This window comes from Salvelinus alpinus, chromosome 1 (genome assembly GCF_045679555.1).
Source record: "Salvelinus alpinus chromosome 1, SLU_Salpinus.1, whole genome shotgun sequence".
Taxonomy (NCBI): Eukaryota; Metazoa; Chordata; class Actinopteri; order Salmoniformes; family Salmonidae; genus Salvelinus; species Salvelinus alpinus.
Window position 1 is genome coordinate 60,323,235 of NC_092086.1, and position 17,299 is coordinate 60,340,533.

At 42.9% G+C, this 17,299-nt stretch overlaps 1 protein-coding gene across 2 annotated transcripts in view; it reads right to left on the reverse strand.

Annotated features, from left to right (window-relative positions):
• Positions 1-10,570: 10,570 nt before the first annotated feature.
• kctd13 (potassium channel tetramerization domain containing 13) overlaps positions 10,571-17,299 on the reverse strand; it is a 41,200-nt gene continuing 34,471 nt past the window's right edge. Inside the window, exons 6-7 of one of the 2 annotated variants that reach the window (XM_071412483.1) lie at positions 13,906-14,101; positions 10,571-12,126 (exon numbers count right to left, since the gene is read on the reverse strand). In XM_071412483.1, coding sequence (XP_071268584.1) covers positions 11,893-12,126; positions 13,906-14,101 — 430 coding nt within the window. In that variant the 3' untranslated portion in view covers positions 10,571-11,892. The remainder of the gene's footprint in view (positions 12,127-13,905; positions 14,102-17,299) is intronic. The other variant, XM_071412494.1, reaches the window with a different exon arrangement.

Consider the following 17,299-nt stretch of genomic DNA (forward strand, 5'->3'; position numbering starts at 1 on the left):
GGTGATTTTTGTAATTCGATTCTCTTTAGCTAGCAAACGTTAGCTACCAGTACCGAGCTAACGTTAGTGCTAATAACGTTAACGTTATTAGTTGGTGCGGCATCTTTATTGAAAGTTAGGAAATTAAGATTTCATTGAAGTTTCTAGTGGGCTTCAACGTCTGAAGGGAGCAATACCTTCGCTGTAGAATAACTACCATGTCCAAGAGATCCTCATGTCACCGATGGGAAGCATCTGGGCTGTGGCTTGCCTTTTCACAAAACTCCCAGTTTTGGGCCTCTTTTGAAGGCATGGGCCAAGGAACAATGAGCTACTACTGCAATGCATCTTAACTTTTTTTGCTGTGACCATCCATTGTCTTACACCCTGTAGTCCATTTGTTAATTAACACCTCTGCTTATACTCTGAACAAAATGTTATAAAGAGTTTTTATTTACACGGACAAGAGGACAGAAACATGTAACTGAATTATTTTTAATTAATTTCAGAGATTGGTTTGTTTGTTTCTCTTTCATTCATTGAAAGATAAAGGAGCCTCTCCCTTGCTTATTTAGTCTTTCCTGCCTAAGAACTTTTGCATGTACACATTAGTACCAGTCACCCTTCTCTCCCAAAAGAATGTTCACCTTTATTTAACCAGGTAGGCAAGTTGGGAACAAGTTCTCATTTACAATTGCGACCTGGCCAAGATAAAGCAAAGCAGTTCAACACATACAACAACACAGAGTTACACATGGAGTAAAACAAACATACAGTCAATAATACAGTAGAAAAATAAGTCTATATACAATGTGAGCAAGTGAGGTAAGGGCAAAGTAAATACAATATAGCAAGTAAAACACTGGAATGGTTGATTTGCAGTGGAAGAATGTGCAAAGTAGAGATAGAAATAATGTGGTGCAAAGGAGCAAAATAAATAAATACAGTAGGGAAAGAGGTAGTTGTTTGGGCTAAATTATAGATGGGCTATGTACAGGTGCAGTGAGCTGCTCTGACAGCTGGTGCTTAAAGCTAGTGAGGGAGATAAGTGTTTCAAGTTTCAGAGATTTGTGTAGTTCGTTCCAGTCATTGGCAGCAGAGAACTGGAAGGAGAGGCGGCCAAAGGAAGAACTGGCTTTGGTGGTGACCAGTGAGATATACCTGCTGGAGCGCCTGCTACAGGTGGGTGCTGCTATGGTGACCAGCGAGCTGAGATAAGGGGGGACTTTACCTAGCAGGGTCTTGTAGATGACCTGGAGTCAGTGGGTTTGGCGACGAGTATGAAGCGAGGGCCAGCCAACGAGAGCGTACAGGTCGCAGTGGTGGGTAGTATATGGGGCTTTGGTGACAAAACGGATGGCACTGTGATAGACTGCATCCAATTTATTGAGTAGGGTATTGGAGGCTATTTTGTAAATGACATCACCGAAGTCGAGGATTGGTAGGATGGTCAGTTTTACAAGGGTATGTTTGGCAGCATGAGTGAAGGATGCTTTGTTGCAGAATATGAAGCCAATTCTAGATTTAACTTTGGATTGGAGATGTTTGATATGAGTCTGGAAGGAGAGTTTACAGTCTAACCAGACACCTAGGTATTTGTAGTTGTCCAAATATTCTAAGTCAGAGCCGTCCAGAGTAGTGATGTTGGACAGGTGGGCAGGTGCAGGCAGCGATGGGTTGAAGAGCATGCATTTAGTTTTACTTGTATTTAAGAGCAATTGGAGGCCACGGAAGGAGAGTTGTATGGCATTGAAGCTCGCCTGGAGGGTTGTTAACACCGTGTCCAAAGAAGGGCCAGAAGTATACAGAATGGTGTCGTCAGCGTAGAGGTGGATCAGAGACACACCAGCAGCAAGAGCGACATCATTGATGTATACAGAGAAGAGAGTCGGTCCAAGAATTGAACCCTGTGGCACCCCCATAGAGACTGCCAGAGGCCCGGACAACAGACCCTCCGATTTGACACACTGAACTCTATCAGAGAAGTAGTTGGTGAACCAGGCGAGGCAATCATTTGAGAAACCAAGGCTGTCGAGTCTGCCGATGAGGATGTGGTGATTGACAGAGTCGAAAGCCTTGGCCAGGTCAATGAATACGGCTGCACAGTATTGTTTCTTATCGATGGCGGTTATGATATCGTTTAGGACCTTGAGTGTGGCTGAGGTGCACCCATGACCAGCTCTGAAACCAGATTGCATAGCGGAGAAGGTATGGTGGGATTCGAAATGGTCGCTAATCTGTTTGTTGACTTGACTTTCGAAGACCTTAGAAAGGCAGGGTAGGATAGATATAGGTCTGTAGCAGTTTGCGTCAATAGTGTCCCCCCCTTTGAAGAGGGGGATGACCGCAGCTGCTTTCCAATCTTTGGGAATCTCAGACGACACGAAAGAGAGGTTGAACAGGCTAGTAATAGGGGTGGCAACAATTTCAGCAGATAATTTTAGGAAGAAAGGGTCCAGATTATCTAGCCCGGCTGATTTGTAGGGGTCCAGATTTTGCAGCTCTTTCAGAACATCAGCTGACTGGATTTGGGAGAAGGAGAAATGGGGAAGGCTTGGGCGAGTAGCTGTGGGGGGTGCAGTGCTGTTGACCGGGGTAGGGGTAGCCAGGTGGAAAGCATGGCCAGCCGTAGAAAAATGCTTATTGAAATTCTCAATTATAGTGGATTTATCGGTGGTGACAGTGTTTCCTATCTTCAGTGCAGTGGGCAGCTGGGAGGAGATGTTCTTATTCTCCATGGACTTTACAGTGTCCCAGAACTCTTTTGAGTTTGTGTTGCAGGAAGCAAGTTTCTGCTTGAAAAAGCTAGCCTTGGCTTTTCTAACTGCCTGTGTACAGTGGGGCAAAAAAAGTATTTAGTCAGCCACCAATTGTGCAAGTTCTCCCACTTAAAAAGATGAGAGGCCTGTAATTTTCATCATAGGTACACTTCAACTATGACAGACAAAATGAGGGGGAAAAATCCAGAAAATCACATTGTAGGATTTTTTATGAATTTATTTGCAAATTATGGTGGAAAATAAGTATTTGGTCACCTACAAACAAGCAAGATTTCTGGCTCTCACAGACCTGTAACTTCTTCTTTAAGAGGCTCCTCTGTCCTCCACTCGTTACCTGTATTAATGGCACCTGTTTGAACTTGTTATCAGTATAAAAGACACCTGTCCACAACCTCAAACAGTCACACTCCAAACTCCACTATGGCCAAGACCAAAGAGCTGTCAAAGGACACCAGAAACAAAATAGACCTGCACCAGGCTGGGAAGACTGAATCTGCAATAGGTAAGCAGCTTGGTTTGAAGAAATCAACTGTGGGAGCAATTATTAGGAAATGGAAGACATACAAGACCACTGATAATCTCCCTCGATCTGGGGCTCCACGCAAGATCTCACCCCGTGGGGTCAAAATGATCACAAGAACGGACCTAGTGAATGACCTGCAGAGAGCTGGGACCAAAGTAACAAAGCGAACCATCAGTAACACACTACGCCGCCAGGGACTCAAATCCTGCAGTGCCAGACGTGTCCCCCTGCTTAAGCCAGTACATGTCCAGGCCCGTCTGAAGTTTGCTAGAGAGCATTTGGATGATCCAGAAGAAGATTGGGAGAATGTCATATGGTCAGATGAAAAAAAAATAGAACTTTTTGGTAAAAACTCAACTCGTCGTGTTTGGAGGACAAAGAATGCTGAGTTGCATCCAAAGAACACCATACCTACTGTGAAGCATGGGGGTGGAAACATCATGCCTTGGTTCTGTTTTTCTGCAAAGGGACCAGGACGACTGATCCGTGTAAAGGAAATAATGAATGGGGCCATGTATCGTGAGATTTTGAGTGAAAACCTCCTTCCATCAGCAAGGGCATTGAAGATGAAACGTGGCTGGGTCTTTCAGCATGACAATGATCCCAAACACACCGCCCGGGCAACGAAGGAAGAAGCATTTCAAGGTCCTGGAGTGGCCTAGCCAGTCTCCAGATCTCAACCCCATAGAAAATCTTTGGAGGGAGTTGAAAGTCCGTGTTGCCCAGCAACAGCCCCAAAACATCACTGCTCTAGAGGAGATCTGCATGGAGGAATGGGCCAAAATACCAGCAACAGTGTGTGAAAACCTTGTGAAGACTTACAGAAAACGTTTGACCTCTGTCATTGCCAACAAAGGGTATATAACAAAGTATTGAGATAAACTTTTGTTATTAACCAAATACATATTTTCCACCATCATTTGCAAATAAATAAATAAAAAATCCTACAATGTGATTTTCTGGATTTTTTTTCTCATTTTGTCTGTCATAGTTGAAGTGTACCTATGATGAAAATTACAGGCCTCTCTCATATTTTTAAGTGGGAGAACTTGCACAATTGGTGGCTGACTAAATACTTTTTTGCCCCACTGTATATTGGTTTCTAGCTTCCCTGAAAAGTTGCATATCACGTGGGCTGTTCGATGCTAATGCAGAACGCCATAGGATGTTTTTGTGTTGGTTAAGGGCAGTCAGGTCTGGAGAGAACCAAGGGCTATATCTGTTCCTGGTTCTAAATTTCTTGAATGGGGCATGCTTATTTAAGATGGTGAGGAAGGCTTTTTTTTTTTTAAATAACCAGGCATCCTCTACTGATGGGATGAGATCAATATCCTTCCAGGATACCCCGGCCAGGTCGATTAGAAAGGCCTGCTCGCTGATGTGTTTCAGGGAGCGTTTGACAGTGATGAGTGGAGGTCGTTTGACTGCTGACCCATTACGGATGCAGGCAATGAGGCAATGATCGCTGAGATCTTGGTTGAAAACAGCAGAGGTGTAGTTAGAGGGCAAGTTGGTTAGGATGATATCTATGAGGGTGCCCATGTTTACGGCTTTGGGGTGGTTCCTGGTAGGTTCATTGATAATTTGTGTGAGATTGAGGGCATCAAGCTTAGATTGTAGGATGGCTGGGGTGTTAAGCATGTTCCAGTTTAGGTTGCCTAGCAGCACGAGCTCTGAAGATAGATGGGGGGCAATCAGTTCACATATGGTGTCCAGAGCACAGCAGAGGGTGGTCGGCAACGGTGAGCAGGCGGCAACGGTGAGAGACTTGTTTTTAGAGAGGTGGATTTTTAAAAGTAGAAGTTCAAATTGTTTGGGTACAGACCTGGATAGTAGGACAGAACTCTGTAGGCTATCTTTGCAGTAGATTGCAACACCGCCCCCTTTGGCCGTTCTATCTTGTCTGAAAATGTTGTAGTTAGGGATGAACATTTCAGAATTTTTGGTGGTCTTCCTAAGCCAGGATTCAGACACGGCTAGAACATCCGGGTTGGCAGAGTGTGCTAAAGCAGTGAATAAAACAAACTTATGGAGGAGGCTTCTAATGTTAACATGCATGAAACCAAGGCTATTACGGTTACAGAAGTCATCAAAAAAGAGCGCCTGGGGAATAGGAGTGGAGCTAGGCACTGCAGGGCCTGGATTCACCTCTACATCACCAGAGGAACAGAGGAGGAGTAGGATAAGGGTACGGCTAAAAACTATGAGAATTGGTTGTCTAGAACGTCTAGAACAGAGAGTAAAAGGAAGTTTCTGGGGGCGATAAAATAGTTAAGGTATAATGTACAGACAAAGGTATGGTAGGATGTGAATACAGTGGAGGTAAACCTAGGTATTGAGTGATGAGAGATATTGTCTCTAGAAACATTGAAACCAGGTGATGTCATCGCATGTGTGGGTGGTGGAACTGAAAGGTTGGATAAGGTATAGTGAGCAGGGCTAGAGGCTCTACAGTGAAATAAGCCAATAAACACTAACCAGAACAGCAATGGACAGGGCATATTGACATTAAGGAGAGGGATGCTTAGTCGAGTGATCGTAAGGGTCCAGTGAGTAGAGGTTGGTTGGGGTCACGGCGATTCATACAGCTAGCCGGGCCATCGGTAGCAAGCTAGCATAAGATGGAGGTCTGTTTTTAGCCACCTCGTGCGTTTCCGTCGGTAGATTAGTGGGGTTCCGTGTGGTAGAGGGGATCAAACCAAACCACGTAAGCCAATAGTCACACGGGTAGCAGCTAGCTAGCTGCGAAATCCAGGTGTAAATGTCCAGAGCTTGCGGTTGAAATCCGGGGATATGGAGAAAAATAGGTCCGGTATGTTCTGGTCTGAGTCACATTGTACAAAAGTGGCAATAGATTTTCGAGCTAAAGGAATAGCTGATGACCACAAACTGTGGTTAGCTGAAATACGAACTGGCTAGCTTCTGGTTAGCTTCTGGCTAGCTTCTATTGTGGATTTCAGATTTGAGGTAAATCATTTATTTATTTTTTATTAAATTGGTGAGGCGGGTTGCAGGAAAGTGTTTTGAAGTTGAGTTTTTGGAAAATAAAATATATAAAAGATATGCGAAGAAAGGTGTAAATATATATATATACGGGACACGACAATTAGTGAGAACACCACTGGGTCTCTGTATTCTCTCACCTGAAGAGACTATGTGAAGCTGGTCTTCTTCACTGAGCACAAATGTGCAGCCTTGAAAGTTGCCATCCAGGGGCAGTGACGGGAATGGTGGTGTCTCCTTATGGTGAACTATGTGTCACGTTGTGATTGGAGGCTGCTGGTAAGAGGCTCCTCACCTGTACCTTTCCAAAGTGGGAGTCGACAAAATGCTTTTCCATAGACATCCCCATGCTGCAGATCAATGGCTTGGATAGAGGGCCAAAGCTCTTGTATGCCTCTTCTATCTGGAGAACTGAGAGGTCAGGGAGTGTTCCAAGAAGGGTGCTGTAGTGTACAGCAGCCGCTGTGGTTTGCCAATCTAAACAATGTACTTGAAACCACCTGAAATTAAATAATTTTATATAGTCAAAGTGTAATAGAATATGACCAGCTAATACCTACTATACTGGCTATTAGGTAATACTCACCTAATCCCTCCTTCTGCCATGCGCTTTTTGGTGGGCTTGGTGATAGTCATTTTTCCTATGGGCCCAGGTTGCAGACCCTGTAAAAAGACAGTACAGGGGCAATTCTAAATCTAATCACAAGACGATTTATGTTTTCATTAAATAATTTATTAGCATTATGATGTTATTATAACCATATGTTATGTGGTATAGCTATTAAAACATGCCATAGTTCTTGGCTTATGCCACTGCTGCTAGGCCTCTGTGCACAGGTGGGACGACTGGTGTTCCCATCTGGGAATAGTGTGCAGACTGAAATAGTAATGCAACTGTGTGGTTGCATAATGCAGTGCCAGCAACACATGAACAGTGATGTTGTGTCATTGTTACTGGCTCTTAGGGCTTAAGTACAACCTACGTAGGGATATAAAAATAAAATTATTAGACTATAAAAATCATTCAACATGTGTCACGACCAGCAAACTGAAGTGACTGGCGAAACATGCAACAGCCACTAAATTCATTACAGCAATACGGGTTTAAACTTTTCTATTAAGGGTATATGCCCTTGTTTAAATTGAATCTAATGTGTCCAACATGAGCTTACATAAACAGCAAGGAAGACAAATGAACAATTACTACACTAAGAACGGTTTCATAGATATGGGTTAAGCCTAGTCCTAGACTAAGCAATGCCTCTTAATGCAGATCTCCATTGACAGGAACTTCTTAGTCTACGACTAGGCTTCATCTCTGAATGTGTAACCGGCATGTAGTCTGTCACAAACAGCTGACTTTTCACCCTACACTCAAACTGGTTTCTCATTTTCCCTCATGGACCTGTAGCAGCAAGCTCCTATGCTGACCTCTCCTGTCACTTTGTCCCTGTTCGAAAACTGTTTGAAATAAAAAGAATGAGCAATCATAATGTTAGCTAGCTTCTGTAAATTGCATGTCTTAAACTACGTTACAGCTTTGAGTAAACTTCCTTGTCTGGTTTGATAGGCAAATTGGCTATTCTAACCTTCATAGTTGAAAAGGTAACTGGAGACAAAGTTTGAATCCTTTTTCCAACTTGGAGGTCGGTGCTTTGCTACTTGTCTTGGCCAGACGATGTACATCCGTCACTGTTATCTTTGGCAGCTCTTGCAAGCTCCTTGAGTAAAACAGTGCCATGGTTGGTAAGGGACAGGGGCGTTGGCTAATTGCTAGCCACCTTACTAGTTAGCGTGATAATAAACTCGGCAAAAAAAGAAACGTCCCTTTTTCAGGACCCTGTCTTTCAAAGATAACTTCACAGATCTTCATTGTAAAGGGTTTAAACACTGTTTCCCATGCTTGTTCAATGAACCATAAACAATGAACATGCACCTGTGGAATGGTCGTTAAGACACTAACAACTTACAGACAGTAGGCAATTAAGGTCACAGTTATGAAAACTTAGTAGAAAGGCCTCTTCAGTGTCCTGACTCTGAAAAACACCCAAAGAAAGATGCCCAGGGTCCCTGCTCATCTGCGTGAACGTGCCTTAGGCATGCTGCAAGGAGGCATGAGGACTACAGACGTGGCCAGGGCAATAAATTGCAGTGTCCGTACTGTGAGACGCCTAAGACAGCGCTACAGGGAGACAGGACGGACAGCTGATCATCCTCGCAGTGGCAGACCACGTGTAACAACACCTACACAGGATCGGTACATCCGAACATCACACCTGCGGGACAGGTACAGGATGGCAACAACAGGAACGCACAATCCCTCCATCAGTGCTCAGACTGTCCACAATAGGCTGAGAGGCTGGACTGCGGGCTTGTAGGCCTGTTGTATGGCAGGTCCTCACCAGACATCACAGGCAACAATGATGGGCACAAACCCACTGACCAGACATGACTGGCAAAAAGTGCTCTTCACTGACGAGTCGTGGTTTTGTCTCACCCAGGGGTGATGGTCGGATTCGCGTTTATCGTCAAAGGAATGAGCGTTAATCCGAGGCCTGTACTCTGGAGCGGGATCGATTTGGAGGTGGATGGTCCGTCATGGTCTGGGGCGGTGTGTCACAGCATCATCTGACTGCCTGCAATGACAAGCTCAATCTCAACGCTGTGTGTTACAGGGAAGACATCTTCCTCACTCATGTGGTACCCTTCCTGCAGGCTCATCCTGACATGACCCTCCAGCATGACAATGCCACCAGCCATACTGCTCGTTCTGTGCGTGATTTCCTGCAAAACAGGAATGTCAGTGTTCTGTCATGGCCAGCGAAGAGCCCGGATCTCAATCCCATTGAGCACTTCTGGGACCTGTTGGATCAGAGGTTGAGGGCTAGGGCCATTCCCCCCAGAAATGTCTGGGAACTTGCAGGTGCCTGGTGGAAGAGTGGGGTTACATTTCACAGCAAGAACTGGCAAATCTGGTGCAGTCCATGAGGAGATGCACTGCAGCACTTAATGCAGCTGGTGGCCACACCAGATACTGACTGTTTCTTTTGACCCCCCCCCTTTGTTCAGGGACACATTATTCCATTTCTGTTAGTCACGTCTGTGGAACTTGTTCAGTTTATGTCTCAGTTGTTGAATCTTATGTTCATACAAATGTTAAGTTTGCTGAAAATAAGCACAGTTGACAGTGAGGACGTTTCTTTTTTTGCTGAGTTTAGCTAGCTAAGAGACAAACACAATCGAATTACAAAAATCTAACTGAACAGATAAGCAGAATTTTTAATAAGAATGATAAAAATAAAAAGCTATAGAAATGAAATATTAATATACTGAGATCATACGAGACTTAGAGGCTAGTATGGCTACAATCAACCTTACAGGACGCGATCGGGACATGAAGCTATGTCTCGGGTAGGAAGTTGAGCGGAAGTGGGCCTTGCAAAAAGGTCTAGGACACGCAAATCATGACGTCAGTGATCTCCAGGTTGGAGCTCTGGAATTCCGAGTTGGATGACCGTTCAAAAGATTGTTCTCGAGTTCAGTCGTCTTGAACGCACTGAAGTTGGAAGTCTTTCTTTTACGCCTGCTATGTTAGTTTCGTCACTAGTTAACAGCCACAAGAATGGCTAAACCCCGCCTCTCTACAATTTATCTTAAAATGTTATTTTAAACTTAACCCAGTGCATGATTTAGGCAGGAGCTGAAAGGAGCAGAGTACCGGAACCATAACATTTCTACTGCTTGAGCTTCTGTTCCTATTATAGAATCTCAGCAAAAGTATTGTGGAGCTCCTTCACCTAAATGTAAACAGTACCGTTATCCAAAATGAGTACCTGCAACTATTTCAGTCCAAGTCAAGCACTGACCTGAAAATGACACACTGCTAACCTTATGCCTAACCTTAATTAAGACAAAAAGCTAGCCAATTTTGACTTTGTGGCTGTGTAATCTAGTGTAAACCGTATGTTTGGCTCTACGAGTTACCTAGGGTGGGGCATCTTTTTTAAATGTAACCTTTATTTAACTAGGCAAGTCAGTTAAGAACAAATTCTTATTTACAACACCGGCCTAACCCGGGCGACGCTGGGCCAAGTGTGCGCCGCCCTACGGGACTCCCAATCACGGCTGGTTGTGATACAGCCTGGATCTCAATAGTATAACGGGGCCTTCTCGTCATTCACCTGCATTAATGGAAAGGTGAATGCAAATTCATCTGTCCATTCGAGAAGATTAAGGACAGGAAGAGTGGGATTTTCCACTCGATCCAACACACAACACCAAGATGCAGGTTTTAGACTTTTATTGAGAATGTTGATGGTCCATAAAATATCTAAAACCCCAGATAGTTACAATATCATAAAGAACATTTGACGGGGGGAAAAAATGGTTTGCGCATCTTGGCAGACATTATGGGACGGTTTTCTTGACCCAGATTAAGCCCCTAGTCCTGGATTAAAAAATTCTTTGCAAATGCGTTTTATTCCAGGACTGCCCCAAACTTCTTAAAAAATAAATAAAATGGATTAGGATGTGAGATTTACCTGCCAGATTACATGCTTCTATGGGTTAACAAGTGTCCAATAACCACCGGGACATAAAAATACTTCCCAGGTTCAGATCACTTCCTACATTTCACCTGTTAATTTTTTTGCTTTTTGTGATCAGACTTTAGTGCGAGGAAGGTATATGTACCAAATTGAATACAAAGACTTTAGAGAGCCAAATGAAGGCTGATTTCACCATCAGACAACATGAAATCCTGTTTCAATTAGACACAGTAGCATCATGGACAAAAAATATTAAAACATGATTTAGCAAGTCAATGTGTAAACATGAACTCACATGGCAGTTAAACATGACCATACGTGACATTGCCTCAACATATTGGATGAGCATGGCATCAAGTGTCGGTTAGGAAAGTGATCAGTGCGTAAACTGGTCAAAACATCAAATCAGATCAGCACCCTCAACACATACAATTCCCACCAACATCTATACAGAATAAATAAATAATGTATTTAAAGTTATATAAAAGGACAAATTAACCAAATAATAATAAATAGACAAATACATACAACAGTAACCAATTCAAAAGGAATAAACATCCAGCAATGCTCAGCAGTCTCATTTCCTCTAACCTACTACCACCACCCCACTCCACCATCCCGGTTCCCTTTTAGTGCAGTTAAAGTACCTTAGTTGAACCAGCGAACCCCTACATCTTCCAGTCACGTTACCACCACACAAACCTGGTCGGGAGATAGCCCAAACTAGCCCCTAGGTATTTGCAGACCTATGCTGTGGTCCAATTCTCTCTACCCTTCTCCCATAAGTGTGCACATTCATTAGTGTATTAGTCCCACCTTTGGGTTAGGGGTTGTTTTCCCAATCGGGCACCAAAAAATAATATCTCAGTCCTTGATAATAAGCATCTTGAAGTCCCACATCTGCTTCCTTATATAAGAACCTGTCCCACCCACCCCTACTAAACATCCGCCCTAACCTCTCCATGCAAACACCCTGCCGCCAAACAACCTGTATCTTTACCCTGCCGCTAACTCCCTCTCTTTATCCTCTCCGTATCACCACAGTTCATTTTTTTTTTTCTCAGTCCTTATACACAGTCTGTTGGCCGTGTCCTCTCTCGTCGTGCATGATGTGCCTCCTCACGTGGATCCTCCTCACCCTTCGGTCCCCTGCGCTGGCCCCCTCTTCCTCTGATTGGCTGGCCCCAGGCGATGACTCCAAAAGGGCCACGCCTCCCGTGCCAGAACCACGCCCATTCTCATAGATGAGGATGTTGAGAGTCTCCTCAAAGATGCGGGCTTCAGGAAACTCCACCTGACAGGGAGAAGGAAGAGCAAAGAATGGGTAGCATAGAGAATTCTATATTAAAGTGCCTTCGGAAAGTACTCAGAACCCTTGACTTTTTCCAACAATTTGTTACATTACAGCCTCATTCTAAAATTTATCAAATTGTTGTTTAACCTTAATCTACACACAACACACCATAATGACAAAGCAAAAACAGGTTTAGAAACTTTTGCTAATTAAAAAAAATATATATATGAAAACATTTACATAAGTATTCAGATCCTTTACTTTGTTCAAGCATCTTTGGCAGTGATTAAAGCCTTGAGTCTTCTTGGGTATTACGCTACAAGCTTGGCACACCTGTATTTGGGGAGTTTCTCCCATTCTCTGCAGATCCTCATAAGCTCTGTAAGGTTGGATGGGGAGTGTCGCTGCACAGCTACTTTTAGGTCTCTCCAGAGATGTTCGATCGGGTTCATGTCCGGACTCTGGCTGGGACATTCAGAGACATGTCCACTCCTGCGTTGTCTTGGCTCCGTGCTTAGGGTTGTTGTCCTGTTGGAAGGTGAACCTTCACCCCAGTCTGAGGTACTGGGCGCTCTGGAGCAGGTTTTCATCAAGGATCTCTCAGTACTTTGCTCCGTTCATCTTTCCCTCGATCCTGACTAGACACCTTCACACAGCCATTGAAGAGGAGTGGGACAACATTCCACAGGCCTGATCAACTCTATGCGAAGGAGATCGTGCTGCATGAGGCAAATGGTGGTCACTGGTTTTCTGATCCACGCATCTACCTTTAAAAAAAAATGTATCTGTGACCAACAGATGCATATCTGTATTCCCAGTCATGTGAAATCCATAGATTTGGGCCTAATCAATTGACACATTTCCTTATTAGAACTGTAACTCAGTAAAATCTTTGAAATTGTTGTGTTTATGCTTTTGTTCAGTATAATTTTGTTTAAAACAGTTTTGATTGCTCCTACAGTTTTGCGTCGGTGCTGCAGTGTAACTGACGCCCAGCCCAGAAAGACAATTTCCATAGACGGCCACATAGAAGTCAGACTAATAAGAGACTTCAGTCATCACTTTTTTGCACAAAAGATGCATGGAACTATTCAAATATTTGTCACTGAAACAGATTTTTTTTCTGAAACAGAATGGAGCTTAGCACAGGCAAAATCCTAGAGGATAACTTGGTTCAGTCTGCTTTCCACCAGACACTGGGAGATGAATTCACCTTTCAGTAGGACAATAACCTAAAACACAAGGTCAAATCTACACTGGAGTTGCTTACCAAGACAGTGAATGAATGGCTGAGTTACAGTTTTGACTTAAATAGCTTGAAAATACAAGGCAAGACCTGAAAATGGTTTTCTAGCCATGACCGACAACCAACTTGCCAGAGCTTGAAGAATTTTGAAAACAATAATAAAATGGGCAAATGTTGTACAATCCAGGTGTGGAAAGCTTTTCAAACTTATCCAGAAATACTCACAGCTGTAATAACTTCCAAAGGTGATTCTAACATGTATTGACTCATCTAGTCAAGATAAAGTGTTTTCTTTTAAATATGAATTTTTGTTCGACTTTGAAACGAGAGTACTTTACATCGTTACACAAAAATGTAAATTAAATCCATTTTAATCCCACTTTGTAACAGCAAAATGTGGAAAAAGTCATGGGGTGTAAATACTTTGAAGTCACTGTATACCCTAGCATTTACCTAAACCCTGATGTTGCTGGCCTCCATGTTAGTGTTTAAGCTGTGGAAGCTCAGAGTGAAATTGGTTGAACTGGGCTTACCTTGGTCTGTTTCTTCTCAGTGGCGTAGACAATGGATGTGCAGCACACCTCAGCGATCTTGCGGCCCTCACCGTAGAAGGACCAGCAGCAGATCTCGTCCCCGAGCACGTCCTTGACAAACAGGACGCGCCCGTTGAAGCGCAGCCCCAGTTTATCAAACAGCTCAATGTTTTTCAGCAGGTTGTCGTCCGAGTTACTGAAGGCGAGTGAAAAGCAAGGAGTTGGGTCAATCCCTAAGACAGCAACATTGTCAACATACACATGCAGAGAGCATGAGATCCTGACTTGAGATGCATCACCCCTTGGCAACAATGCCTGACATACATGAAACACTGAAATCTCAAAGTGAAATATTTGGTTTTACATTCCTAAGAGTAGGCAGTAACTAATGTAACTTTTTTGTTGCTTAGCTTAATTGTGGCAGTGCTTGCTGAAATAGACACTTTGGGCATGGAATCACCTATAAAGTCAACAGCAGCTATAACATGACTACCTATTGGATATACCTAAACTCCTGGGCAATGTTCCCTCTAAGCTGCGCGCACGCGGCCACGCAACTCCCTCAGGATTTCCGCGCAGAACAAATGCTGGCCCGTGCAAGATTGAACTTCACTAGAATTGCCCCTTTAGTTTACACATTTCCCTAAAACAGATGGTTTCCTTCTAATGTGGGAATTGTGATCAAATCAACATAGTATCAGCCACTTTCAATGCAACAAACCTCAAGATTGAGTCAGTGATTTTGATGTAGTAGGCGGTCTTTCAATCATCTGCTGTCGAATATGTGCTTTTGAGATCAAAGAGCAGATTTTGCGGCCCTCACCTTGCACATTTGTTGATATTCTTTGCTATTTAGCAAGTGATTTGCCCAGTTATAGCATTTTTTTGGTCAGCAATGGGAGAGTGATTGCGTCCAATAAAAGCACAAAACGTGAACATTTCTTGCCATCTTTCAAAAGTGTCAGGTAAGAGCTTTGATTTTGTCTTTAAAAAAAACTTTGTAAGACGGGCTTGAATATGCAAAAAAAAGCCAATAGGCAGAAGGTAGCCTAAATGGTCTGATTCTCTATTGTATTAATAAATTCATTTTATAAAACTAGTTTCTTGCATCATACACAAAAGCCTACAACGCAATTTCCAGTCACCTATTACGCCCTGCATAATGTTTTTTTAAAGTCTCATGGAATGTAGGCCTATGTTGAACACATAGTAGGCTAAAATAGGCTACATATCCCCCCCCAAAAAATAGCTAGTATTTCCTTGTGAAAATGTTATGGGATGCATTTGCATTATTTTTCTTGTCAGGCCACTCTGATAGGCCTATTAGGCTCAAATAGCCACAGTAGCCTACTTGGCCACTATCTAAAACGTCAACTTAAAGGGGGGTAGGAGTTGAACTTCAAAGTAAACGTGTGCCAGAAGTTGAACAGAATGCTCAGTATTCAAGTTTCCAATCCCAAGACCTGAAATTTGCTCAGTGTGTTAAAATTGGAGGGAACATTGCTCCTGGGTATCAACAGTACCTGGGATGCTTTTGTAGTAGGATTAGTTGAGATAACAATTCAGAGCTATCCGAGTTCATTCAGATGAGAAATCAGGCCTGGGCTAAAATAGACTTGTGTTGCCCTTATATTCGTTTAGCCACTCCAACATATGATAAAAAAATATATACAGTACCAGCCAAACGTTTGGACACACCTACTCATTCAAGGGTTTCTTTATTTTTTGCTATTTTCTACATTGTACAATAATAGTGAAGACATCAAAACTATGAAATAACATATGGAATCATGTAGTAACCAAAGAAGTGTTAAGCATATAAAAATATATTTGAGGTTCCAAAAAGTAGCCACCTTTTGCGTTGATGGCAGCTTTGCACACTCTTAGCATTCTCTCAAACATCTTTATGAGATTGTCACCTGGAATGCATTTCAATTAACAGGTGTACCTTGTTAAAAGTTCATTTGTGAAATTTCTTTCCTTCTTAATGCGTTTGAGCCAATCAGTTGTGTTGTGACAATGTAGGAGAGGCATACAGAAGATATGGACTTGGTATTTTACCAAGTAGGGCTATTATGGCAAGAACAGCTCAAATAAGCAAGGAGAATCAACAGTTCGTTACTTTAAGACATGAAGGTCAGTCAATCTGGAACATTTCAAGAACTTTGAAGGTTTCTTCAAGTGCAGTCGCAAAAAACATCAAGCGCTATGATGAAACTGGCTCTCACGAGGACCGCCACAGGAAAGGAAGACCCAGAGTTACATCTGCTAAACAGGATAAGTTAGAGTTACCAGCCTCAGAAATTGTAGCCCAAATAAATGCTTCAGAGTAACAGTAACATCAACTGTTCAGAGGAGACTGCGTGAATCAGGCCTTCATGGTCAAAATGTTGCAAAGAAACCACTACTAAATGACACCAATAAGAAGAGACTTGCTTGGGCCAAGAAACACGAGCCATGGACATTATACCGGTGGAAATCTGTTCTTTGGTCTGATGAGTCCAAATTTGAGGTTTTGGTTCCAACCGCCGTGCCTTTGTGAGACGCAGATTAGACGAACGGATGCTCTCTGCATGTGTGGTTCCCACCGTGAACCGTGGCGGTGGTGTGATGGTGTGGGGAATTCAAGGCACACTTAACCAGCATGGCTACCACAGCATTCTGTAGTTACACACCAGCACATCTGGTTTGTGCTTAGCGGGACTATCATTTGTTTTTCAGCAGGACAACGACCCAACACACCTCCAGGCTGTGATGGAGTGCTGCATCAGATGACCTGGCCTCTACAATCACCCGACCTCAACCCAGCCAACAAGTGATCAGCATATGTGTGAACTCCTTCAAGACTGTTGGAAAAGTATTCCAGGTGAAGCTGGTAGAGAGAATGCCAAGAGTGTGCAAAGCTGTCATCAAGGGTGGCTACATTGAAGAATCTAAAATAGAAAATACATTGTAATTTCTCACACTTTTTTTGGTTACTACATGATTCCATGTGTTATTTCATAGTTTTGATCTCTCACTATTAATCTACAATGTAGAAAATAGTAGAAATAAAGAAAAACCCTTGAATGAGTAGGTGTGTCCAAACTTTTGACTGGTAGTGTATGTAAAATATAAAGTATATAGAAAAGCTAATTGAGCTATATATATAGATATATTTAAAAATAAGCTCATGTTTGAGAAGGAAGTCACCAAAATAAAAACCGAGACAATCAGGGAGAATTTGAGTCACTCAGCATAAGCCATGGCAAAATGTGTAGAATTGCAGGAAATTAGGTTTAACCCTTAGAAACTCAGATCCAGTTTTCCTTGCATAAAAATACATCAGGAGTGATGGGACTGCCCAAGGAGACTCCAAATAACATACAGTATTTATGATATAAAAAAAATCTAT